The 26,954-nt window shown below is 42.8% G+C and overlaps 1 protein-coding gene across 1 annotated transcript in view; it reads right to left on the bottom strand.

Moving 5' to 3' along the window:
• The window catches only part of SART3 (spliceosome associated factor 3, U4/U6 recycling protein), a 329,224-nt gene that overhangs the window by 31,889 nt on the left and 270,381 nt on the right, over window positions 1–26,954 (bottom strand). The window contains exon 17 of the mRNA XM_063913277.1: window positions 17,069–17,221. Coding sequence (XP_063769347.1) covers window positions 17,069–17,221 — 153 coding nt within the window. The remainder of the gene's footprint in view (window positions 1–17,068; window positions 17,222–26,954) is intronic.

The following is a 26,954-nucleotide window of genomic DNA, read 5'->3' as shown; positions in this document are numbered from 1 at the left end:
AGAGAGAGTCCCCTCCCCAAAAAACTAGATAACACTTGCTGATCACACAGGAGGTCAGTTCCTGTTTTGGTCTCAGAGTTGCTGATCGGTCCCAGACGATGATGGAGTTATTGCATGATTTTACAGAGAGAGAGAGAGAGAGAGAGAGAGTCATATGGAGGGACAAATTTATATGAGAAAGATATGGTATTGTATCGCTGGCATGTAACTGTAACTATATGTAACTGTATGTAATTGTATGTTTTAACTGCTTACTGTGTGAGTGTAACCATGTAACTACAGGTATACTGTACTTTGTAATATATTGAATCCATATCCTTTTAATAACAAATATATACATCAATGAGCTTTGGAACTCAGATAATGTGTGGGTGTATTGTTTTCTCTAATGGGATGCAGTGTTTTGCGATATATAGCGCACATTCATGGGATATGGTAATAAGAGGTGCAGGCATTTACAATATATATTAGAGCGGGCATTTTACATATTTGTGAGAAATCAATTTGGCATTCATAGATGGGGGCTGGTCCGCGATATCACGTTCTTAATGATGCACTGTACATTATAAACGCGACGCTGTGGTCGATCAGCTTGTGATGGACGCATACTAAAGCTGAGAAAATCATATCCGTGTGTATTGTTGTGTTATTAGTAAGACGCTGATATGAAATTCAAGGGACAATGCGTTTCTCATAATATTTAAGATGCTAAAATTTATTTTTATTGTTGCAAAACAAGGTTCAAATAAGTCATATTGTGTTTGATTCAGATTGGATTGTTTATCTGTTTAAGTAGGTTTAGAAGTATATTTAAAAGTTGCTGCATAGCCTTGATATAGTTTTTATTTTTAACTCAGGCCTAAAATAACTTCTGGTGCTTCTATGATGTGTGATTTCTTTGTGACAAAGGAAGCCGCATGGTCTGTCCTCCATTTTGGACTAACCACATGGCCTGTCCACCATTTTGTGTAACCCTCATGGATGTGGAAGGGGGAGGAGCATCGGCCATTTTGGGAAGGTCATTTTCTAAATGGCTGATTTTCACTGCTCAGAATAATCAGCTTTCCTTGGTCACATCAAACACCATTTATGAGTTACCAATGCATTTATTTAACCCATGCCATAGTCAATTATAAATAGTTTCAGCTGGGCCTAGTGAGAGTTAATAGATGAATACTTGATGTAAGAATTACACACAGATATAAAAGTTTTTTTTTCTTTTTCCTCCAGGATTTAGTTAAATCTGCTTGCTAGTTTAGGATAGCCATTGAAATGTTAATTAACCTGTGTAACGGCTTTTTCTTAGCAGTGAAAAACCACTTTTACAGGCAGGCAAAAGCACATAGCTTTGATATGCAAATTAGAAACACTGAATGGGTAAATGAGTCTCATAGGAGACCAGTGGATGGTACATATATATAATATTATCATCATTATGTGTATATTTATATCAGAGTATGTTCTGCAAGATAGCTATCCAATCTGAATCATATCATTTAAATTATTGATTATTGCTAGTAATCATAGATCTGTGTGAAACCGGATACATTTGTTGCTATATAGTTAAAACTAAAATAAATGTTTAAGGAAGTGTAAAGCACAAACGCAGTCTGGCCTGGTTGTAAAGGTTTATAGTTAGTATTGCTCACATTTATAGAAGTTGCGTGATTTGTTTTATTGCGTATGCACATTGGTACATGTGGTACGGAACGTGAGGACAGCGTACAAAAACGTGCACGTGGCGCAAGGCCACACATGTGGCATAGAGGTACGCACGGTTGCGTATTTACGCAAGCTTGCGTAGGATTGTGTGCGCATAATAAAACCACACGATAGTTCGTTTAGTTTAAAGGTGGGACAGTAGCCACGCTACAATAGCACAAAAATGCCCGGTTTCTAAAGCAGATTAGTATAAAACTTTTTGTTTAAACTGTATTGCCCCTGGGGGTAAAGCTGCTTATCTGAATGAATCAAAATTTTCTGTACAGAAAAGACAAAGTGTACTTGAGCGAGTGAAAGCGGAGCGAGTGGAACTGAACCGAGAAACTGAAGTGGTAACACCGGGTTAACAGAGGCCCGGTGGCGTAGGGTTCGCTACCCTGCATTATTAGGAACTGAAGTGGTCTGAAGTGGTATCCCATACAACTGAAGTGGTCTGGAGTGGTCTAGGCTAAGTGGTCTACAGCAATCGTAGGGCATATAGATAACTAGTATCTATAGGCTGTGCTATTGCATCACATGTCCGTTTGTTCTGCACAGCGCAACGTGATATTGTGTTATATGCGCTGTGGAAGAGCATATGCAGACGTGATTGTATAGACAAAGGGGTTTTTCTTTGACAACGTCGGGAAATCTTCCTGGTGGGCTTCACTGGAAAGGGTGAAGGATAGTTATCTAATTTCTCTGTTTTTCACCCTGCAAACAATTCCAGTTGAAAGTTGCCGAAAAGGAATTTTTCGCTGCCTCTCTCAGGAAAATATTCCAAACAGAACTTCCACCGAAATAAATTACGGTGTAAGGTCTGATAGGAGCCCTAAGTTGGGTACATCGCCTTCGCTATCAACAGTGTATGGTAGTACTGGCCAGTGTGGGCGAGAGCGGGTGGAAGCGCTCGGAGAACTTTCACCGTCGCCTTATATTGAGTATTTTGGTGTTTGTGGGAAAAGGCCCACAATTATGGGAGCCAGTTGCTCAAGTAAGGGACGTTTAACCAGGGTTCAGGCTGAAGAGCCGCGGCCCAGGGGGTCAGCGAAGCTTAAAGGAAAAAGTATTATGTGTGAGAAATATGGTCCACACGCTGAAGACTTTTTGTCTGAATGGGAATGTATGACTGACAAAGATAGGGTACCATTCCCTAAAGTGGGCAGCTTTGAACCAAAGGTATTGCAGGTGGTATGTCTAACCAAAGTCATATAAGACAAGAATGGAAATATAAGAACTGTTTGAACTTGTAGCAACAATAACCAAGTAGGAAGACAAAAAGAGAATGCAAGTACACCGCCTTATGTAGATGTGGAAGCAGTTACGGCCAGCATACAAACTATAGAAAATAATAAAAATATGAAAAATATGACTGTAACCCATATATGTACTAATGAATATTGAAGTTTTATTTAGGAGGAGAAGGTGACCTGATTGTTTTCAGACATTTCTCATGCACCCAGAGGAGTATCCAACCGGTAAAAGAAGAGCAGTAGCCTGTGGGGAAGTGGCTGAGACCAGTGGAACAGGTAAGTATGGTATCATTCGTGTACATATATAGTAACCCCCCCCCCCAAAAAAACAAAAAAAAACATAAAAAAATCAAGAAAGTAACGTCAGAAATGGAGAAAAAAACCTGTCCGAACATTAGTATTTGCCAGTAGGAAAGCGGACAGAGACAAGGTAACCCCAGGGTATTTCTTTCAGTTACCATATAAGAAGTACTCGTTCCTAGTAATGCCCCTAGTAAAGATGAGCTCGGAAATGTTTGTTGGACCATGTACAGACCCTTAGTACGGGATGAGAAGGACTGAATAAAATACTTCGCATAACCTAGAAGAGGCCATTGGGGAGGAGGTATAAATATCAGCCCCAGTTTCCATTTAATACTATAGCTGTGATTGAGAATCCAGAGAGAACACTAAGGTAAATATCATGATTAATGGACATCTGGATATATTGGAAAGGGAACCCATATTTATGGATGAATTTCTTTTCCAGGGTATTGACCTATTTGAATCTATCACAAGATTCTTATTCTTATTTGGATTGGTCAATTTTCAACTAAAAAGGTGAGCCCAAGATGTTCCCCCATTATAAATTAATTTAATTAATCTAGTTGTAGCCTTCTTTTTACATAGTAACTATTTCTATTTTTATAAATTAGATCATTTTCATTTTTTAGGATTTATTATCTAATAATTTACAGTATAACGTGAATTAAATATTAGGGCTGTAATTTTGCAAGAGAATATAAGATATTGTCTGGACATATAGAGGCTGGTAAGCCTTGTCGTATCCCATTATACTAAAGTTTTGTTTGAATTTATAATGGGTGTCAAAGCTCCGCCCTTTTTATAATATATAAAAGCATAATTTGGGATTATAATCAGGAATATATATAAAAATACAATTATGGATCAGCGATTAGGTTCAATATGGTCCCTTATAGATAGTTCAATGATATTGTATATATAAGAACAATTTGGATTTACTCCATTTGTATAATGAATGTTATGTATAGTTAGGTTTGGATATATGTAATGAAAGTAATAATCTGCAGTTTATAACTAATGCTGGTAAAGATCATTTATCCCTAATATACATACACATTATTGTCTGTATTTCCAATTTATAGGTTACTGTCACAGCAATTTTTCTTCTGTTTGTACACATTGGTGAACTTTTTATGATAGACACCATTATTGGAATGTGAGTAGCTTCGTTTAAATATCTATGATATAATGGAATAATTACCATCACTTCTGTTTTTGAATAATGAGTAACATTGTACTCAAATATGATTGATTGAGCAATTATTACACCCATTGATAAGAGTATATTGCATCTATTCCTCCATTACTCCATTATGTTTGTTCCTCCCTCCTTGATTATGTTTACTAATTCTTTCAAATATATATGGTCACTTGAATTTAATATCAATTTTAATGGTGACATTTCTAGATCTTCTATCTGTGAGAATTTTACATACACCTGCGGCAAAAGTTGGATGTGATACCTTGCAAACTTTGATCTCATTGGTATGTAAGTAGATGTTATAATAGTAGCAAGACTGTGATAACTATAATTAGTATATGGTGTATCACCTTCTTTCTAACTACCACTCAGATTACGTCCCCTGATGAAGTCCTGTAAGGACGAAACGCGTTGGGCATTCACGCATTTGTGATTTGAACATACATCTGAACGCTTCATTGAAAAATTGATGTGGATATCACCAATATAAAAATTACCAAGATAATTATTTGTCTATACTGTTCATTTGCTATATAAAGTTATGTGTATGTTTTATTGATATTTTTATATGATTACAGTTTTTACTGTTTATAAAAAATTTTTTTTTAAAATAAACACATTTGTATGTGAAATCTGAAGTGGTCTAGCTCCCATGAGAATTTCTTAGAACTATTCTCCATTTTTGCCTTGTCTGACAGGAGGCACTTCTCAGTGGTGCGAGCTTTTTGGTTTCTTAGCGCAAAAAAGGGGTACTTTATTTTTTGGGTAACCTAGAAGCTTGTTAAACTTTTTTTGTTTTTGTCTCTTGCAGAAATAGAAAACTCTCCATCTGGATAAGATCACTGGTAAACACTAATTCGGCAAATGGGAGGTGGCCGTCTGTGTGCAAATGGACGGGCTCAATAAGGCATTGAGTGTCAGGGTGCAGACTTCTTTGCAAAATTGGGAAGGGGTCACAGTAGCTAATCTTAGTGTGCTATTGAACATCACAAGAATAGTGCTAGGCCCAGAGAACAACAGGTGGAGAGGTTGAGTATGGTAAGTATACTGGCACATACAGGAAAGACCCATCAGTTCAAACCCCAGAACCCTAATGGTCAATAATATGTTACACTTGTAGGAAGGAAGGGCATTTTGCCAGAGATTGTAGGAGTAGTAGGAAACAGTCAATATAGATCCCCTAGACAGAAAACACAAGCCACATTATTAAACACATAGACGGGACCAAGGGACATATAGTAAGGAATCACGAGCCATATAGAAAACACAGATTCGGCTAATGGGAAGAACAAAATAAATGCAACATTACCCTTTGACAAAACTTGAAGACTAATGTCGCATTCTACTGTTCTAGATGCATGTCCATCACAGGTAGAGGAAATTATCTCACAGATACTGGGTTCCCTATGAACTTAGGATGGACAGGATACTGGATTGATGGCTGGGATAGTCCCAGTAGAGATAAGACACACAGAATTTTTTTTAAGGGGTATAGACCAAGTAGAGAATCACTTCCCCGTAGTGCCCAATCCAGTTGTCAAATTTTTATAAAATCTTCTCCACCTCTACAAACTCATCTGTCACCAACCTCTATTCTGTTTCTCTACAGTTTTCCTCTTCATCTTTTGCGTTCACACAGGGTGGTACAATACATGGACCCAAGCACAGTTCAAACTCCACATGCCTAGGTCCTTCAGAGTTCTGCCCAAACCCAGTATATCTCAACAGCACGATGACACCAGTATTACTGCAGTGTGCCTTGTCATGCACAAAGGGTGGAGAATGGGAATACTGGTGAAGGGAAATTTTGTATAGACACTACTATGCCTGTTGGTGAATGGCAAACCTGACATTTTCTTTTCATTTTCTTCTTCCTTCTCTCCTCTAGAGATGTTTCTTTTTTCTTTTTGTTATGCTCATGGTACTCTACATTGCAAACACACGATAGTTAAATTAAGATACAAAAAAAATTGTGTTCCCTGCAGGAAGAGGCAGTCAGGAGGACAAAGGGGTATGGCCAGGAGTCCTCAGGACTGTGGGCAAATGGACACGGTAAGCCAGTAGCCCCCAGAGCATACCTTCCAAGTCTAGCTGAGGTGGCACACGGTCTGACTCATCTAGGCAAAGAGGGTAGGTGCAGGCTGATGAGAGCCTACTGGTGTGCGCCAGGATTCTATTCTCATGCAGGTAAGAGAGCAATGACCTGTTTTACTTGCTTGAGGAAGAATATTGGTAAAGCAATACCAACAGAGCCATCCCATATCCCTCCTGCAGACGGATCTTTTCAGGAAATACAAATCGACTTCGTACAGTTAACACCCTTTAGGAATTATTGTTATGTATTGGTGTGCACTGATGTTTTCTCAAACTGGGTAGAGGCATTTCCTGCCGCCACGGATGCTGCTGTGTTTACTACAAAGAAAAATTGTGCAGAAATTTGTGTGTAGATAATGGTACCCCTAGAAGTAGAAGCAAGCTTGAAATTGTACTATTGTGATCATAGATACTGCCACTAGTATTATGTAGCTTCGGAACCACTCCCAGATCTTCACTCAACGAATCACCCTCTTCGAAATGTGTTTTTGTTTTGGTACTTGTGTCTTTTTTGGGTTGTTTTTGAAAGACAACCTTATGTCATGATTGATCCGCACAATGATCAGAAATACACCAATGAGGTGACAGTACAGTACCTTATTGAGATGAGCAAGCATTTGAGAACTTGACAATAGAACTTGAAACTGTTGATTGCTGGTATGCCAAATACTAACTGTCTTGATTATGAACCAAGAGACTGTGTGATTGTTCTTACGCTAAGGTTGCCTAATAGGTGGGAAGGACCATACCAAGTTTTGTTGACAGCACTAAAGGTCGCCGAAAGAGAGATTTGGGTCCACTCGTCCCACTGCAAGAAGGTCGTTGACCCGGAGAGAACTCGTGACAAAGTAGTTTATTGCTCACATTCATCGAGTTTGTGAACTGTGTGTTTAAAGAGCAAGGTGGAGAGCAAAGTGAACTGTGTGTTCCAAGTGAACTGTGAACTGTGTGTTCAAAGAGCAAGGCAAAGAGATCGCAAAAGTATCATCAGAGACTCTGTTCCGTGAAGACTGAGAGGCGGCACTGTTGAACACTACCTGAGCGTACTAAAGGACTGCAGAAAGACCAGTGATTGTAATTGATTTGTTATGAACAAGAGTTGTTTTGTTCTATTTCTCTTTTCTCTCTTTCCCGCTGACAAACATTTTCTTTCAGGATATTCTATTTTTGCGAGGTTTTTTATGAGGAGTCGAGTGTGGGACTGGAACTGGTTCTGTAGGAAGGAGTGATATCCTTATAGGATCCCAGGATTAGCCGATCAGTTTGTTAAAATCAGAGAAAAATCAAAGTTCTAGTAGTTATGGAGTTCAGAGGTAATCAGGAAAAATCAGACAATGGCTATTCACACATTGCAGATAAAGAGCTCATTAATATGTGTGGAAGAAAGGTTTATGAGTGGCTCTCCCCGAACTCCGAAGGTTTATGTTATTTAGGAAGGACACTACTTATAACCCTTGTTCAGAAAATGATAGGAATATGTAGATCATGAAAATTTTATATGCCACTGTCACGATTTGTTTGTGTCTTCTTCACCTACCCAGCAGAACCTCTTCGAATCCAAACATCAGTGTACAAAGACGTAGGTACATGTATGTGTGAAATGTTCGTTACAAATCAGACATTATAGGCCAAAGCACTGTCCCAGCATACTCTATAGGTTGAATGTTGTCCCACACCCAACCAGTGGTCCCGTGACCGCCGAGTGCATATAGAGGATGTCTCGTCCTCCTCCCTGTCTTCCCCAAATATAATCAAGTGTCTGATTTGCGAAATGCATACATACTTGTGTCTAGGTCACAGATTATGGTATGAAATATTTTTTTCTTATGTTAATAATTGATGGCAGTTATTGTTTGCTGCCAAAGGGTGGCCTGTCGAAGTCCAAAAAATATTACATAAAGAGAACACACAAACTACAAACATATAAGTCGCTATACTTGCAAACACGCGCAGCGAGCACAGCAAAATATGGTAACACACGCATTTACACGGACATGCCACAGAGATGGATTCGACACTTATTTCATACAGTACATAATTATAGTGATATCAAGCGCCAGACATCATGGTGATTTAAAATTATATGTAATGAAGTGGTGTCATGTATGTGTATTATTTGAACGAAGCAAGATAGACCTGTCATATTTACTATTAAAACAACCAGCTTAATGTGTAGATTAATTTGATACTTGTTATTAAGTTGTAGGACATTGTGACAAATAGTTATGATTATATGTATAAAAGCTAAAATCACTTTTATTAGAACAATAGATATTCCAAACAGGAAACTCAGGCCAGCCCCTTTGGACGTCCCCAAGGCTGAACCTGTTCAGCATATACAAAGAAACTAGTGACTCATCATGAATGAGAGAGAGTCCCCTCCCCAAAAAACTAGATAACACTTGCTGATCACACAGGAGGTCAGTTCCTGTTTTGGTCTCAGAGTTGCTGATCGGTCCCAGACGATGATGGAGTTCTTGCATGATTTTACAGAGAGAGAGTCATATGGAGGGACAAATTTATATGAGAAAGATATGGTATTGTATCGCTGGCATGTAACTGTAACTATATGGAACTGTATGTAATTGTATGTTTTAACTGCTTACTGTGTGAGTGTAACCATGTAAATACAGGTATACTGTACTTTGTAATATATTGAATCCATATCCTTTTAATAACAAATATATACATCAATGAGCTTTGGAACTCAGATAATGTGTGGGTGTATTGTTTTCTCTAATGGGATGCAGTGTTTTGCGATATATAGCGCACATTCATGGGATATGGTAATAAGAGGTGCAGGCATTTACAATATATATTAGAGCGGGCATTTTACATATTTGTGAGAAATCAATTTGGCATTCATAGATGGGGGCTGGTCCGCGATATCACGTTCTTAATGATCAATTTGGCATTCATAGGGGTGACAGCTGGTGACTACGTATGTGCTGCGGGGAAGGGGAGGGGGCGTGAGAGCCGGTGACTGTTTGCATGTTGCGCAGGGGGAGAGGTGAGAGCTGGTTGCTTTATATGTGCTGGGTGGGGGGGTTAAATGTGAGCGGGCTCCTACATTTGTCACACTGGGCTCAGTGGCCATCGCCGCAGCACCACAGCAGGAAGAGGACCAGAGCTGCTGCACTACATGTCAGTCATCACTCCTCCCCTCGGCACCCCCACTGACACCCGTGATGACTGTGGACACCCCCTTCCCTCGCTGACACCCGCGATCACCCCCTCCACTGACACATGCAATGACTGTGGGCACCCCTTCCCGCGCAATCACTGTGGACACCACCCTTCCCCGCTGATACCCACGATCACTGTAGACACCCCCTCCACAGACACCCGCAATCACTGTGTCTAAGTGCTCTACCTGGTGCAAAGTGCATAACGCGCTCTACCTGGTGCAAAGTGCATAACGCGCTCTACCTGGTGCAAAGTGCATAACGCGCTCTACCTGGTGCAAAGTGCATAACGCGCTCTACCTGGTGCAAAGTGCATTACGCGCTCTACCTGGTGCAAAGTGCATAACGCGCTCTACCTGGTGCAAAGTGCATAACGCGCTCTACCTGGTGCAAAGTGCATAACGCGCTCTACCTGGTGCAAAGTGCATAACGCGCTCTACCTGGTGCAAAGTGCATAACGCGCTCTACCTGGTGCAAAGTGCATAACGCGCTCTACCTGGTGCAATGTGCATAACGCGCTCTACCTGGTGCAATTTGTATAACATGCTCTACCTGGTGCAGTGTGTATAAGCGGCACTACTGTGTGGTGTAATGTGAATTGGCACTATGATGTGGGCAAGCCCCTCAATTTTTAATGCGCGGATTCAGCGCACACTGTCCATGCTTTAGAATTCGGGAGGGGGAGCACCAATTCACTTTCTGCCACAAGAGCACCAAAATATCTAGTTACATCTCTGGTGCGGAGTTTCTTGTATGCTACATAGCCCAGCAGCATTGTCACTTCCCCCCCTCCTTCTACACTTTTGTAGTGTCCAAATGAAGTATGTGTTTTTATATTTGAATCATTAATAAGATTAAATAAGAACCTTCATTCCAATGGAACCAAGAAAGGACAGGTAGGACCCCAATTTTTAAAAGTGAGGGGTCCCTGGGACCCACATTGTTTTCGGCGCGGTCACTGCATCAGGGTCTCTACATGCATCACACCTATAACTGGATTTTGTATATTTTGCAGAGATCAGTTCATGCACGCAGCTAACCTGATGCACGTTTCGCTATATGCTGTGTGTGTGTGTGTGTGATATATATATATAAAAATTACCGTGAGAATCACTTACTATTAACTCTCTTCATTATTACTTATAAGACATTTACTTTTGGAATGGATAAACGCAAAGGTGTCAAACTGAATAGTGGGGATACTTACTGTCAGCTTCGAGCTTAAAACTCACGCATTGAAAAGAACATATGGGTTCATAGGGAGATATATGCTCCTCCAAGGTGCTATATAATAAGGGAGATAGAATTTCATTGCAGAGAAACCTAATGGATGGATTTTGGCACTTAAAGACCTTGAATTATATGTAACAATTGTGTTTCTATATTGTATCACTGTTACAGTTAGGCTAAGCAGCCAGCTGAACACCAATATTTGAGCTGTATGTAACGAATGTATATTTACATTGTATCTTAGGTTAGATACACATTACATCAAGGGAATTTTCCCTGAGTATAACAATTACCACAGGGACTGTGATTTAGAGAGGCATCATAATATAGAGATATGGGTACATATAAATACATATAAATCCAATTATTGAATGACACAGACGTCCAGTGCGCAGCATTTTATTTTAACCACACAATTTCTGTCTTTTCACAAACAACTGATTTTATTCTATATTTTGCTATTTTTTTTATCCTATGGTATGAAATATCAAAAGTTATGTTTTAGAAGATGAATCATTGTGCACCACATTAGGGCAATCCATTTTCCTTCCCTCTTTTTCCTTGTTTTGAAAACCAATAACTTAATATCAGTGGGTAAAAGATTGGACGGTTAGACTTGACATATCAGGGGTCCTTGTCCGGTTTAGGGATAACTATAATTAACGTCTCCGCCATAGAAGTAGGAAGCGTATTTTGTTCAAATATTGAATAAGTGGAGGAGCTGGGATACAAAGAAAGAAAGAAAGGTTTTTTTTATATAATTCCGACAGGATACCACCCATACCCGGAGCTTAACCACCAGGAGATGCCTTAATCGCAGCTTCAATCTCATCTGATGTTAAAGAAGCTTCAAGAAGCTCACAGGCATCATCGGACAGACATGGCAGTTGTATAGCATGTATATAATCAGTCAGTTCAGTTTAGAACTATAGAGTTGCTGGTAATCAACAACAAATTCTGCTAAAATTTGAGGAGTCCTATCTAAACTGGTACCATCAGACCCGATAAGTGAGACAACCGTACTGGAGGAGCGAACACCCCAGGCAAGATTAGCTACCTGGCCTATCCCCCATGGCATATAAGACATGTGAAGAAAAAAAAAGCCTATGCTGAGTTTTTTTCCATCAAAAAGGTTTTTCCATTCCTTTTGAGCAGACAGCCAAATTGTTTTGGAACCGTCCAATCTATCTTACAGGTAGGCCAGTTCAGAAGCATTAACCCAGGCTTCCAAATCAGTTTCCTTCTTCTTGAAGGAGGATTTCAGACCAGCCACCCGTTAAATCAAAGTCCCTCTCAGGAAGGCCTTAAACGCATCCCATAACAGAGATAAGAACCGTCCCCTTTTTAAGTTAAAAAAAATTCCAACCAGGCAGCCTCCAAATCAGAACCCTCCCCCATATGCGTCAACCAAAAGGGATTAAATTTCCAAACCGCTTAAACCCGTTGACAATTTAAGTCTATATGAAGCAATAGAGGAGAGTGATCAGAGATGCCCCTCGTCTCATATCTAACATCGTGAACCAAATCTTTAGAGAGGAAGGCCATGTCTGTGTGAGAAAAGAAGGTGTGTGAATGTGAGAAACACGAATACTGCCTCAGGGAGGGGTGCCTCAACCTCCAAGGATCGATCAGGCCCAGCTCAGAGACAGCATCTGCAAACCGTGTATTTCCTGAGTGAGAAAGAGATGGTACCTCAGACAGCCTATCCAATGCAGGATCAAGGACATTGTTAAAATCCCCCAGGCAGATGGTGGGCACACCCGGAGATAACGCTATAAAACTCGCCACCTTTTAGGGAGGTGGCACATAAGACAGCTAGGAGAAGCAAGGGGATAGAATTAATTTTACAATTTATAAAGACGTATCTACCCCAGGGATCCGTTTGAACATTGGCAAGGGAGAAAGGGACAGTCTTCCTAATAAGGACTGATACCCCGCGCGATGCAGAGGTATGCATGGAATGAAAACGCCCATCCCACCCAAGGTTTTTTAAGGGACAATATCTTACTACCCATTAAGTAGGTCTCCATGAGACAGGTTATATCAGATGCATATTGTTTGATCTGTCGGAGCACAAGGGACCGCTTGACTGTTGCCAATCCCACGCACATTCCAAGCCAGAACATTAACTGTAGCCATGAGAGAACAGTCACAGCAATGAAGCAAGCATCCCGCGGACAGGCCACACACAAAAAAACACAACCACTCATGCTCGCAATACAAATAGAACAATGTCTGACACACAATACCACCAGTAATACAGAATCAACAAATAAATCGCAGAGAAAACCCCGCCCCTGTACACCACTCCAAAATTGTAGCATACCAAAACTACCCTAAGAGAAAATATACCAACTGTGGTATAAGCGAAAACATACACACTATGCTAGCCCCAGTAGCAGTGAAAAAGCAGGAAGCCAAAAATGTAATGACACCAGGGTGGGAGAGACTCCCAGCTAAAGTCTATTCCCCACCTAGAGCTACCGTGGACCACAATACAATTAAGGATGAGAGCATATAACAGCGTATAACAAACAGAGAGAAATGCAATATAAATTTGAGCAAACAGCGACTAAGTATGGCCCATTAAACGGGGCACAAATATTTAAACAAAGAGAAACAGAGCCGAGCACCCCTGCAACGTCTCCGTAGCAGAGGGCGCCATGCATCGACAAATAATACTTGCAGCAGGATGCACATATTTCCAGTGTTCAGCCATCCGCAAGAGCTCTCTGTGCCGGGAAATGTCTATCCAGTCAAGCTGCTGCCGATCGGGGAGTTGAGTAAAAGTGTGTTTCCCCATTTGCAATCACCCACAATTTAGAAGGAACTAGCATGGCATAGGCTAAATTTAACTCACGAAGTCTCTGTTTAAATCGGCATAAATGGGGCCCTGTTCTTCTGTACCCCAATTGCAAAGTCCGGGAAGACCGATATTTGGGTCCCATTCCACTCGAGAGGGCCATTGGTACGTGCCAGTTTCAATATAGCGTCCCCATCACAGTAATGAAGAAGTTTAGCAATGAATGTACGGGGAGGTGCTCCAGGAGGTAATGGATGCATGGGGATTCTGTGGGCTCTTTCCACCGCAAAGTGTGCCATAAATTCCTCCGCACAGAACGCGTTGAGTAACCACTTCTCAAGGAGCTTTTCGGGGTGAGCACCCTCTTCCTTTTCAGGAAAATCAATAAAGCGGACATTATTCCGGCGTAAGCGTCCTTCCATATCCGATAATTTTTTGTGCACCTCAGTCATCTGGGATTCTAGGGTAGTAGTGCACCTCCCAAGCGGTGACACTGTATCCTCGAGCGTGGAGATGCGTGTCTCAACTACTCCAACCCGTCGTAGCTAACCAACTACAGGTTGAGTCTCCCTTATCCAAAATGCTTGGGACCAGAGGTATTTTGGATATGGGATTTTTCCGTATTTTGGAATAATTGCATACCATAATGAGATATCATGGTGATGGGACCTAAATCTAAGCACAGAATGTATTTATGTTACATATACACCTTATACACACAGCCTGGAGGTAATTTTAGCCAATATTTTTATAACTTTGTGCATTAAACAAAGTGTGTCTACATTCACACAATTCATTTATGTTTCATATACACCTTATACACACAGCCTGAAGGTCATTTAATACAATATTTTTAATAACTTTGTGTATTAAACAAAGTTTGTGTACATTGAGCCATCAGAAAACAAAGGTTTCACTATCTCACTCAAAAAAGTACGTATTTCTGAATATTCCGTATTTCGGAATATTTGGATATGGGATACTCAACCTGTATTGATGTTTGTATTTAAGGTTACGGAGTTTTGACAAGTGTAGCTTATCCTTTCTTGCTACATGTGTATAAAAAGATTTCTTAATCTATTACAAAAATGTTTCTGGTTGTATGTGCCTCCAGCATTGCCTGAGAGATGGAGAGGAGTGAAGTTTTCAAAATCGTTCCCCAACAGGCCTGTGAGATTTTGTATGTTTTGCTTGCAGTTTGCGTCCTTAATTTTACCAGTCCTACTCCAACCACAAACTACACCAGAATAATTTGACAGCTGGTGTTCCAAGATCTATTCACAAACAAATTTATAAATTACCATTATGTTGAATGCATTATACGGAAAAGCAAAGTGGAACAAGAAAAAAAAAGTATTTCTGGAGCTTCACACCTCTGCCAAATAGCCTGTTCCACTGTGAAAGTGTTCTCATCTCAGATATACCTAGTTCACGATCACACATGAAAATGCAGACCATAGTCCTCGCCACTTCCATGCTGCACTGCAGTGGGAAGAGAATCACCCGTGGAGTAAGTGAACATTTTCTTATGGAAGGAGCAATTCCATTCTTCCACTGTAGAAAGAACCAGGGAGAATCTGGACTGTTTTGTAATGCATCCATGGCTCTGGGTAGTCCATTCAAGATTTTGCAGAATCATTTCCCTAGAATCGAGATACAGGTCGATAAAGTCCCGCTCAATGAGGCCAGGAAGCCATGACAATGGTACATGACAAGTGTGTCTGACAGGCCCAAAGGAGAGCTCTCAAAACTGAAAGTCGACCATCAAAGAGTGTAAATGAAGGAAGCACTGACAGTCCTCAACAGTAGGAATAGGTCAGTATGCATCCTCAATATCCAGTGATGAATTCCCCTTTTATAATGACCCGAATCACTGACCGAAGCAAATCAGTAAATTAGGCATTCACTAACATGAGAGAGACCTTTGACATACAAAACAGGAAACAAATAACCACTTATTTTGGGCATCAGGAAAGAGAAGGAATATAATCTCTGGCCCCTTTGTTCCGTTGCATTCAGAATCCAAAATAAAAGAGAAACATTATAGGTACCATATATTGACTATATTGGAGAACCCAGTGGTCAGATATTGAACAGGAGCTGCTGAAGTGGAAATGGAGAATCTGAAACCAGTGTGAGCCCAACTGGCTGCCATGCAGCTCGTCATTGTCCATACAGCGTCTACCTGTTTGAGATTTCAAGGTGTAATATCAGGAAGTATTTGTGGCATACCGATTATCCCTTCAGCAAAGGCCAAAAAGAGGGCCTTTCCAAAAATAACTAATAAAACGTAATGTGGGCAAAGTGTTTTCCACTGTTCCAAGATTTTAACCGAAACCCTGCACCCCACCATTATTAGTTGGCGCACTTGCTGCAAGTCTGGTAGAATCCAATGCTATCACACATAAGAGGATGTGCATGAGGGGGCCTGAGTTGGACGCAGACGGATCTCGCCGAGATCTGCACCAGAAAAACCATCTGCAGACTGCGCATATGCCATACCATGCATACGCACAATGAAAGCGCGGATGGACCGATTTGCCCATTGATGAATCACTTCATCTGTGACATGCATGGAACAGATCCCTCTAGTGTGATTGTAGGTTTCCTTTGGTGTTCAGTCGCATCTTTAGCATCTAGCATGTGGTGGGTGCAATTGAGGACATTGACTGTAGAAGGAAAAACAGTTAATGGGCAGGCATCCGTATAAAGACTGACGGATAATCGGCATAGAAGGGCGGATACTCGCATTAGCTAGAAAGCAGACTGCCACAGTTGGACAGAAAAGTGACAAACTCCAAATAATTTGCATTAGCATGTATCAGATAGAAATGCACTGTATGGGATAGCTGCTCAAAGTAGTCAAAACAAGCTGATTACAGGCCTTCAATATGGAGGCAATCTCTGAGCACATCACTGGATTTTCTTGGACAATGTGGAATCACTTGTATGCTTTTGCAATGTCCAATCAGTGTTCAATTTTGAACTCTGCATGCACACACATCAGGATGTGGACCTACACATCGCAGTTTATAGTACTGTGGAGCGGTTACTGACATGTCTAGGCATTACATGGGGCAGGCTTCAATGAAATGCAATCCTCTAATTTCTATGATGAACTCTGAAAACATTAATTTGCGGTATAGAAATGCTAGATGAGGCGAGAGGCAGTGTATAATTGTACTCTATAAACAATTAGATATTAAATGGCACCATCAAAGCAATTAGATGGTCATTTATCTGGAAATATCAAGATCTTGGAAGGAGCACAGGTTAGCATGTCAGTTTAATGACTTACCTTCGACTTCCCAGAACGATTGGTTACCAGACGCATATCTTTAACGGTCCCATGTTCCTTAAAGATTTCTTCCAGGTCTTCTTTAGTGCAGAAATATGGTAACCCAGACACAAACAGCTTGTGTTTCTCCAGAGCTGTGCTGTATTTGAACACCTGAGAAAGTCAGATTGGAGTTCATTAAAATTCAGTAATAGAGCAAGTTTATGGCTTAGGTTTTTTTTGTTTTGTTTCTTGTTTCTTTTTTTTGTTTTTGTATTAAGCTCTCGGCAAAGTGTCAGTGTCTCCTAGTAAGATGTTTATTATATAGAATGACAATGATGAACTCTGCTTTTTACATTGTAAACTCAGGATTCATCATATGGTGACAAACTGCTCAGCATTGTAAATGCCACTGTGTACATACCAAAACTACAGCATTATTGGAGACATGTATCAAACAAACATTCTAAAGAGGACAGGTGGAGAAGTTGCCCATATCAACCAGGTTCTAGTTATCATGTACTAAATGCATGCAATAAAAAATAGGAATTTAATACAGAATGGTAATTCCTTTTCTCCTAGTCTGTAGGGGATATTGGGATGGTCTTAGTACCATGGGGTATAAATGGAGTACATTGGAGGCTTGCACTTTAAAAAGAAATCTTCAGAGTGTGCTGGCTCCTCCCCTCTATGCCCCACCTGCAGACTCAGTCTAGGAAAACTGTGCCCTAGGAGACAGACATACTTTGAGAAAAGGAAAATAGACAAGAAAAGTGGTGAGACCGAACCAGCACACAACACAACAAGAGGATAGCCATGCTAACCACAGCTTCAAAAAAAGGGGCAGCAACAGCAGACCCAACCAAGAAATACAAGAACAAGCTTGCAGGAAAACAAATGAAGCACAGAGGCGGGCACCCAGTATCCCCTACAGACTACGAGAAAAGGAATTACCAGTATTCAATTCCTATTTCCTCTAACATCCTAGGGGATACTGGGATGGTCTTAGTACCATGGGGAAGTCCCAAACCTCCCAGACTGGGTGGGAGAGTGCCGAGACCCCTGCAAAACCAAGTGACCAAACTGAAGGTCCTCTTTAACCAAGGTATCGAACTTGTAAAACTTTACAAACGTGTTCGAACCAGACCAAGTAGCTGCTCGGCACAAATGCAAAGCCGAGACACCACGGATGGCCGCCCATGAAGAACCCACCGACCGTGTGAAGTGGGCCTGAACAGATCTCGGCAGCGCCACGGCTGGCGAAGAGTAAGCCTGTTGGATGGTTAGACGGATCCAATGAGCAATGGACTGCTTTGAAGCAGGACATCCAATTTTGGCAGTGTCAGAGAACAAAAAACGAGTCAGATTTCCTGTGACGAGCCATCCTCTTGACATAAATCTTCAAAGCCTGAACCACGTCCAGGGACTTCGGCATAACTAAAGTGTCAGAAACCACAGGAACCACTATCGGCTGATTGATGTGAATGCCGACAACACCTTAGGCAAAAACTGTGGGCGAGTCCTGAGCTCCGCACTATCCTCATGGAACACCAGATAAGGGCTCTTACAGGACAAGGCCCCCAAGTCCGATACACGTCTTGCAGAGACCAAGGCCAATAACACGACAGTCTTCCAAGTCAAATACGTCATGTCCACTCTATGTAATGGTTCAAACCAAGTCAAATACGTCATGTCCACTCTATGTAATGGTTCAAACCAATCTGATTGGAGAAAGGTCAGGACCAAATTGAGATCCCACGGAGCTGTGGGAGGCACAAGGGGTGGTTGAATATGAAGGACACCCTTCAAAAACATCTAGACCTCTGGGATCACAGCCAATTGCCTTTGGAAGAAAATAGACAAGGCCGAGACCTGAACTTTAATGGAGCCTAAACGTAGGCCCATATCCAAACCTGCCTGCAAGAAGGGTAAGAACTGGCCAAGATGAAAATCTACAGTAGAAAACTATTGACCCTCACACCAAGAAACATATTTCTTCCATATTCTGTGGTAATGTCTAGATGTTACCACCTTCCTGGCATGGACCATAGTAGAGATAACCTTGGCGGGAAGCCCTTTCCTGGCTAAAATCTCCCTTTCAACCTCCATGCCGTCAAACAAAGCTGCGGTAAGTCTGGATAGACGAACAGCCCTTGCTGAAGAAGATCTTCTTGAAACGGCAGAGGCCAGGGCTCCTCAAGGGACATGGCCAGGAGGTCCGCATACCAAGCCCTGCGAGGCCAATCCGGGGCAATGAGAATTGCCTGAACGCTTTCCCATTTTAGTCTTTTAAGAACTCTGGGAATGAGAGGAAGTGGAGGGAACAGATAGACGAACTGGTAAACCCACGGCTTCCACCGACGCAGCTTCTAGTTGAGACGAGAAGCCATCATGTCGATCAGCAGGCAGCCCCACTGTTAAACCAACAGTTGAAATACCTGCGGGTGAAGGCCCCATTCCCCTGGGTGCAGATCGTGTCTGCTGAGAAAGTTCGCTTCCCAGTTGTCCACTCCAGGAATGAATATGGCTGACATGGCCGTGGCGTTGCATTCCGCCCAGAGGAGTATCCTGGACACTTCTTGCACTGCGGCCCTGCTTTTTGTTCCTCCCTGTCGGTTTATGTACGCCACCGCCATGGCATTGTCCGACTGGACCTGTATGGCTTGATGTTGAAGGAGGTAAGATGCTTGCAGCAGGGCATTGTAAATCGCCTGGAGTTCCAGAATGTTTATCGGAAGAAAAGCCTCTTGGGGCGACAACCTTCCCAGAAACTGAGCCCCTTGCGTCATAGCCCCCCAACCGCGGAGGCTTGCATCCGTTGTCAACAGAATACATGACTGAATTCCGAAGTGTCGGCCCTCCACTAGGTGGGAGATCTGCAATCACCATAGAAGGGAGATCCTTGCCTTTGGGGAAAGGGATATCCTCTGGTGCATGTGGAGATGTGACCCTGACCACTTGTCCAGCAGCTCTAGCTGGAACGGACGGGCATGGACTCTTCCGTACTGAATAGCCTCGTAGGAGCCACCATCTTGCCTAGTAGGTGGATGCAATGATGCACCGAGATCTTGTGTGGTTTCAGAATGGAGCGGACCATAGACGATTGTCAAGGCTTTGTCCATAGGCAGCAACACCTTCTAAGAAACCGTGTCTAGTATAATCCCCAGGAACTGAAGTCTCTGCGAAGGTTCCAGGTGTGATTTTTGTAGATTGAGAATCCACCCGTGACTTGTGAGAAGTCACATAGTCAGGTTGATGCTTTCCAACAACCGAGCTCTGGACACAGCTTTTATGAGGAGATCGTCGAAGTACGGGACAATGTTCACCCCCAACACATGGAGTTGCAACATAATTTCCACCATAACCTTCGTGAATACTCTTGGTGCCGTGGAGAGACCAAAAGGCAAGGCCCGAAACTGGAAGTGAAGGTACACATCCTTGATATCCAGGGATACCAGGAACTCCCCTTCCTCTAGGCCAAAGACCACCGCTCTCAGATTCTATTTTGAACCTGAACACCAGTACGTACGCGTTCAGAGATTTGAGGTTCAAGATCGGTTGTACTGAACCGTCCGGCTTTAGTACCACGAACAGGCTTGAATATATACGTTATGGTAAGAACTTACCGTTGATAACGGTATTTATCCTAAGTCCACAGTAGCCACAGGATAACAATGGGATATGATGAAGCGACAGCAGATTTTCACCAATCAGTCAAAGCTTTTCTGGCTTCCCAGCATGCAACGGGCCCGTCCATATATCCCCACCGCCTTGCTCAGGTAAATCAGTTGTATTCCAAAGCTCAAGGTAGGAGCATCATAGAGAGCCCTAATCAGGCGATAAGAACACACCTGCACACCCTTCCGTACAAGAAGGAAGACGTTAGTGAGTAAAAGGATCCTCAAATCAGGTGCGTCAGGGTGGGATCTCTGTGGATCCTGTGGACTTAGGAGAAATACCGTTATCAACGGTAAGTTCTTACCATAACGTATATTTCTACGGCAGGGTCCACAGGATAACAATGGGATTTCCCAAAACAATTTAGTGGTGGGGACGCTCCTGATTGGACAGGAGAATCCTTCGCCAGAATTCAGCGTCATGAGAGGCAAAGGTATCCAAGACATAATGTTTAATGAATGTGTTAATGGAAGACCATGTGGCTGCCTCACATATCTGTTCTGCTGAAGCACCAAGTTTCATGCAGCACGCCCATGATGGACCTACCTTACGAGTAGAGTGAGCAGAGACATTAGCCGGAACAAGGAGATCAACCTGAGAATATGCTTCTGAAACGGTCATTCGAAGCCATATTGCCAGTATCTGCTTATCAGCAGGCCATCCTCTCTTGTGAAATCCGTAGAGAATGAAGAGAGAATCTGTCTTTCTGATGGCTCTGGTACGATCCACATCCAGCATTGCATCTCCCGCAGAAAAGCCCGGTACCTGGAAAGCCGGGACTACAATTTCTTCATTAAGGTGGAATTTAGACACCACCTTCGGAAGATACCCAGATCTAGTTCTGAGAACTGCTTTATCTGGGGAAAAAAAGAAAAAACAGAAATGGGGAATGAAATGATAATGCCCCTAAATCTGATACTCTTCTAGCTGACGCCATAGCCAGTAGAAAGAGAACTTTAGCGGTCAACCATTTAAGATCCACTTTATTAAGTGGTTCAAACGGGTCAACTTGAAGGGCTTTCAGGACTAGACTTAAGTCCCAAAGCACCGTAGGAGGAACAAAAGGAGGTTGAATGCGCAGCATTCCCTGGAAAAAGTACGCACATCCTGTAAATTGACAATTTTCTTTTGGAACCATACAGTCAATGCTGATACTTGCACTCTCAAGGAAGCCACCTTCAAACCTTTATCTATTCCTGCCTGAAGGAATGCTAAGACCCTGGAAACTCTGAAAGACTTCGGGTCCATTTGAATATAGGTTTGCCATTTTCGGTGATAAATGCGAGCTGAGGAAGGTTCCCTTGCTCTGAGCATAGTTTGAATGACCTGTTGTGAGAATCCGCTTGATTTTAGGATAGTGGTTTCAAGAGCCACGCCGCCAAAGACAGTCGAGCCAGATGTCTGTGATAACAAGGACCTTGTATCAGTAGGTCTGGACGTTAAGGGAGCAGAAGTGGAACATCCTCTGTAGAAGAAGTGGAACATCCTCTGTAGATCTGTGTACTGTTGTCTTCTGGGCGAAGCTGGAGCTATTAGTATCACGGCACCCTTTCCTTGCTTTATCTTTCTCACCACCCTGGGTAATAGGGTGATTTGAAGAAACACATAATCTAGATGAAAATCCCATCTCACTGACAGGGCATCCACTAAGATCGCTCTGGGATTCTCTGTTCTTGACCCGTATGCGAGCACTTTGTTGTTCAGACGGGACGCCATGAGATCTATCTCTGGCAAATCCCATCTGTCTACTAGAGTCTGGAAGAGCACATTCGCTTGCCTGAATGGCGTGTCGACTGAGAAAGTCCGCTTCCCAGTTTAGGACTCCTGGACAAGGCTGGATGATGAAGTTCTGCCCACTATAGTATGTGACTTACCTCCTTCATCGCTTTTCGGCTGCAAGTTCCTCTTCGATTGTTGAGGTACGCTACTGTCGTTGCATTGTCCGAGCGGATCTGGACTGGTTTTCCCAGAAGAATGTCCTTTGCCTGAATCAGTGCCATGTATATGGCTCGAAGTTCCAATATATTTATTGGCAGGTAACTTTTTTCCTTGGTCCATTGCCCCTGAAAACATAACCTTCCTGACACTGCTCCCCAGCCCAGGAGACTGGCGCCTGTCGTCAGAATTTCCCAATCTGATATCCAAAAGGGTCTCCCCTTGTCCAGATGGGATGTCTGTAGCCACCAGGCTAATGAACTTCTTACTTCTATCATAAGAAACATAGTCTGTTTTTATCGTCTGATGCAACCCATTCCATTTGGCAAGAATCAGACGCTGCAGAGGCCTCGAGTGGAATTGTGCATACTCCACCATGTCGAATGTTGACACCATCAAACCCATCACGCGCATAACTGCGTGAATGGATACCTTTTAACTGTGTAACAAGTCCTGAATCCTTGACTGGACCTTGGATATCTTGTTCAGAGGTAAAATTACTCTCTGAAGACTTGAATCCAGTACAGCCCCCAAATGAGTCATCCGCTGTGATGGAACCAGAGACAATTTTGCCCAATTTATGAGCCACCCGTGGTTCTGCAGACACGTTATTGTCTGTTGCAGATGACACAAGAGCAATTCCTGCTTCTGTGCCAGGATTAAAAGATCGTTGAGGTATGGAAATATTCTTATCCCTGCTCGCGGAAATAAGATGCCATTACCACCATAATCTTGGTAAATACTCTGGGAGCTGTGGCTAACCCAAAAGGTAGGGCCTGGGACTGAAAATGCTGTTGAAGGATAACGAACTGGAGATAGCACTGATGAAACAGTGCTATAGGAACATGTCAGTAAGAATCCTGTATATCCAGGGATACCATATAATCCCCTGGCTCCATGGCCAAAATGATGGAATGTAATGTCTCCATGTGAAACCGAGGTACCCAAATGTATTTGTTCAGTACTTTGAGATTGAGAATGGGCCAAAATGACCCATTTGGCTTCTGAACTAAAAACAGTTTGGAGTAAAAACCCTGTCCTCGTTGTGCAGGAGGAACTGAAATGACTACTCCTGACTGAAGCAATTTCTGAATTGCCTCTAACAAAGCCCTGGCCTTCGTCTCTACCCGAGACGGGCTGGTTAAAAAAAAAAAAAAAAAAACTTTGAGGAAGGTGCTTCTTGAAGGCAAAAGCATAACCTAGAGATACCGCTTCCGGCACCCAGGTATCTGTTGTAGACTGCTGCCAGATCTGTGCAAACTGAAGAAGTCAGCCCCTCACCCTGGGGTCCCCCAGGTGGAGGCCCGCACCATCAGGCTTATGATGGCTTATGATGGCTTATTATCTGTTTTCCCAACCGGTCCTCTGGTAGCCCAATGCTTTTTAGTCTTACCAGACTTGTTGTATTGGGGCTGCTTGCCATCACTCTGTTCTTTAGCTTTTCCTTGAGACCGAAAGGGCCGAAAAGCCGGAACTTTAGGTTTGAAATTGTATGTGGAAGGAAACTTGACCTTCTTAGAGTATGCTTCTGACTCCAGAATACCTGTCAATTCTTTAACAAAAAGAATATCTCCAGAAAAGGGCAAAGATTCCAAAACCTTCTTAGATTCTGAATCAGCTTTCCTCTTATGTAGCCAAACTGCTCTGCAAGCAGTTATTGTTGAAGCTGATGCCCTGGAGGCAATAGTACCCATATACAATGCTGCTTCTTCCAAGAACATTGCAGCCTGTTTTATATGAGCTATATGGGATTTTTGCTCTCTAGAAGCTATAGAAAAATCCCCCTCCAATGCATCAGACCAGGCAGCCACCGCCTTTGCCATCCAAGCTGAAGCCATGGCTGGCCTTATGACTGCCCCAGACAGGGAAAAAAATGTTTTTTCAGAAAACCATCCACTCTCCTATCCGTGACATCATTTAATGATGTTGAAGGCAAATATAATGTAGATTTTCGAACTAATCGAATCACATGCGTACCTACTTTAGCAGCCACCTCCCTTTTTAAACAATCCCCAGCTGGAAGAGGATAATTGGAATTCCATTTCTTAGGAATTCTAAACTTCTTATTGGGCGTAGCCCAAGCCTCTTCCATAATTTCCGTCAGCTGATCTGACCCTGGAAACTCAGTCTTAACTGTTTTGGGACGTTTAAACACAGGTAACTTGGTTTTTAACACAGGCTCTGCTGAATCTTCTAAGGATAGAATGGCTTTCATTGTTTTAATTAACTCAGCTATATCCACTGAGCTGAGACCTTCCTCCTCCTCTTCGCATGCTGAAGTAGAATTAATTGAGCTTTCATCTTCCGATGAATCCTCATCTGAATCATGTGTAGCCTGTGAGGGTGAAGAATTACTTACCACCGGCTTATCAGCTTGTTTCTTTTGAGAATGCACCAGCATTGAGGATCGAAATAAAACAAACAAACAGAAAATAAGAATTTACTCACCGGTAATTCTATTTCTCGTAGTCCGTAGTGGATGCTGGGTACTCCGTAAGGACCATTGGGTATAGACGGGCTCCGCAGGAGACTGGGCACTCTTAAAAGAAAGATTAGGTACTATATCTGGTGTGCACTGGCTCCTCCCTCTATGCCCCTCCTCCAGACCTCAGTTAGGGAAACTGTGCCCGGAAGAGCTGACATTACTAGGAAAGGATTTGGAATCCAGGGTAAGACTCATACCAGCCACACCAATCACACCGTACAACTCGTGATAACTATACCCAGTTAACAGTATGAACAATAACTGAGCCTCTCTCAACAGATGGCTCATACAATAACCCTTTAGTTAAGCAATAACTATATACATGTATTGCAGCGAGTCCGCACTTGGGACGGGCTCCCAGCATCCACTACGGACTACGAGAAATAGAATTACCGGTGAGTAAATTCTTATTTTCTCTGACGTCCTAATGGATGCTGGGTACTCCGTAAGGACCATGGGGATTATACCAAAGCTCCCAAACGGGCGGGAGAGTGCGGATGACTCTGCAGCACCGAATGAGCAAACTCAAGGTCCTCCTCAGCCAGGGTATCAAACTTGTAGAATTTTGCAAAAGTGTTTGAACCCGACCAAGTAGCAGCTCGGCAAAGTTGTAAAGCCGAGACCTCTCGGGCAGCCGCCCAAGAAGAGCCCACCTTCCTCGTGGAATGGGCTTTTACTGATTTAGGATGCGGCAGTCCAGCCGCAGAATGTGCAAGCTGAATGGTGCTACAGATCCAGCGAGCAATAGTCTGCTTTGAAGCAGGAGCACCCAGCTTGTTGGGTGCATGCAGGATAAATAGCGAGTCAGTTTTTCTGACTCTAGCCGTCCTGGAAACAAAGTTTCAGGGCCCGGACTACGTCCAGCAACTTGGAATCCTCCAAGTCCCTAGTAGCCGCAGGCACCACAATAGGTTGGTTCAAATGAAACGACGATACCACCTTAGGGAGAAATTGGGGACAAGTCCTCCATTCTGCCCTTTCCATATGGAAGATCAGATATGGGCTTTTACATGACAAAGCCGTCAATTCTGACACACGCCTAGTCCAAGCTAAGGCCAAAAGCATGACCACTTTCCACGCGAGATATTTTAGCTCCACGGTCTTAAGTGGCTCAAACCAGTGGGATTTTAGGAATCCAACACACGTTAAGATCCCAAGGTGCCACTGGAGGCACAAAAGGGGCTGAATATGCAGCACCCCTGTAACAACGTCCGAACTTCAGGCAGTGAAGCCAGTTCTTTTTGAGAGAAAAAGGGAGAGGGCCGAAATCTTGGCCTTTATGGATCCTAATTTTAGGCCCATAGTCACTCCTGACTGTAGGAAGTGCAGGAATCGACCCCCCTGGAATTCCTCTATAGGGCCTTCCCGGCCACACACCAAGCAACCTATTTTCGCCATATACAGTGAAAAAGTCTTGCTGTCACGTCTTTCCTAGCCTTTATCAGCGTAGGAATAACTGCATCCGGAATGCCCTTTTCCGCTAGGATCCGGCGTTCAACTGCCATGCCGTCCAACGCAGCCGCGGTAAGTCTTGGATCAGACAGGGTCCCTGTTGCAACATGTCCTGACTGAGAGGCAGAGGCCATGGGTCCTCTGAGAGCATTTCTTGCAGTTACGGGTACCGAGTCCTTCTTGGCCAATCCGGAGCAAAGAATATTGTTCACACTCCTCCGTTTATTACAATTCTCAGCCCTTGGGTCTGAGAGGAAGAGGAGGGAATATATAGACCGACTGGAAACACCCACGGTGTTACTAGTGCGACCACAGCTATCGCCTGAGAGTCCCTTGACCCAGCGTAAAACCTTTTTT

The sequence above is a fragment of the Pseudophryne corroboree genome, chromosome 1 (assembly GCF_028390025.1).
Source record: "Pseudophryne corroboree isolate aPseCor3 chromosome 1, aPseCor3.hap2, whole genome shotgun sequence".
Taxonomy (NCBI): Eukaryota; Metazoa; Chordata; class Amphibia; order Anura; family Myobatrachidae; genus Pseudophryne; species Pseudophryne corroboree.
The sequence above is the reverse complement of the archived record's forward strand: the minus strand, read 5'-3'. Positions and strand labels throughout refer to the sequence as shown.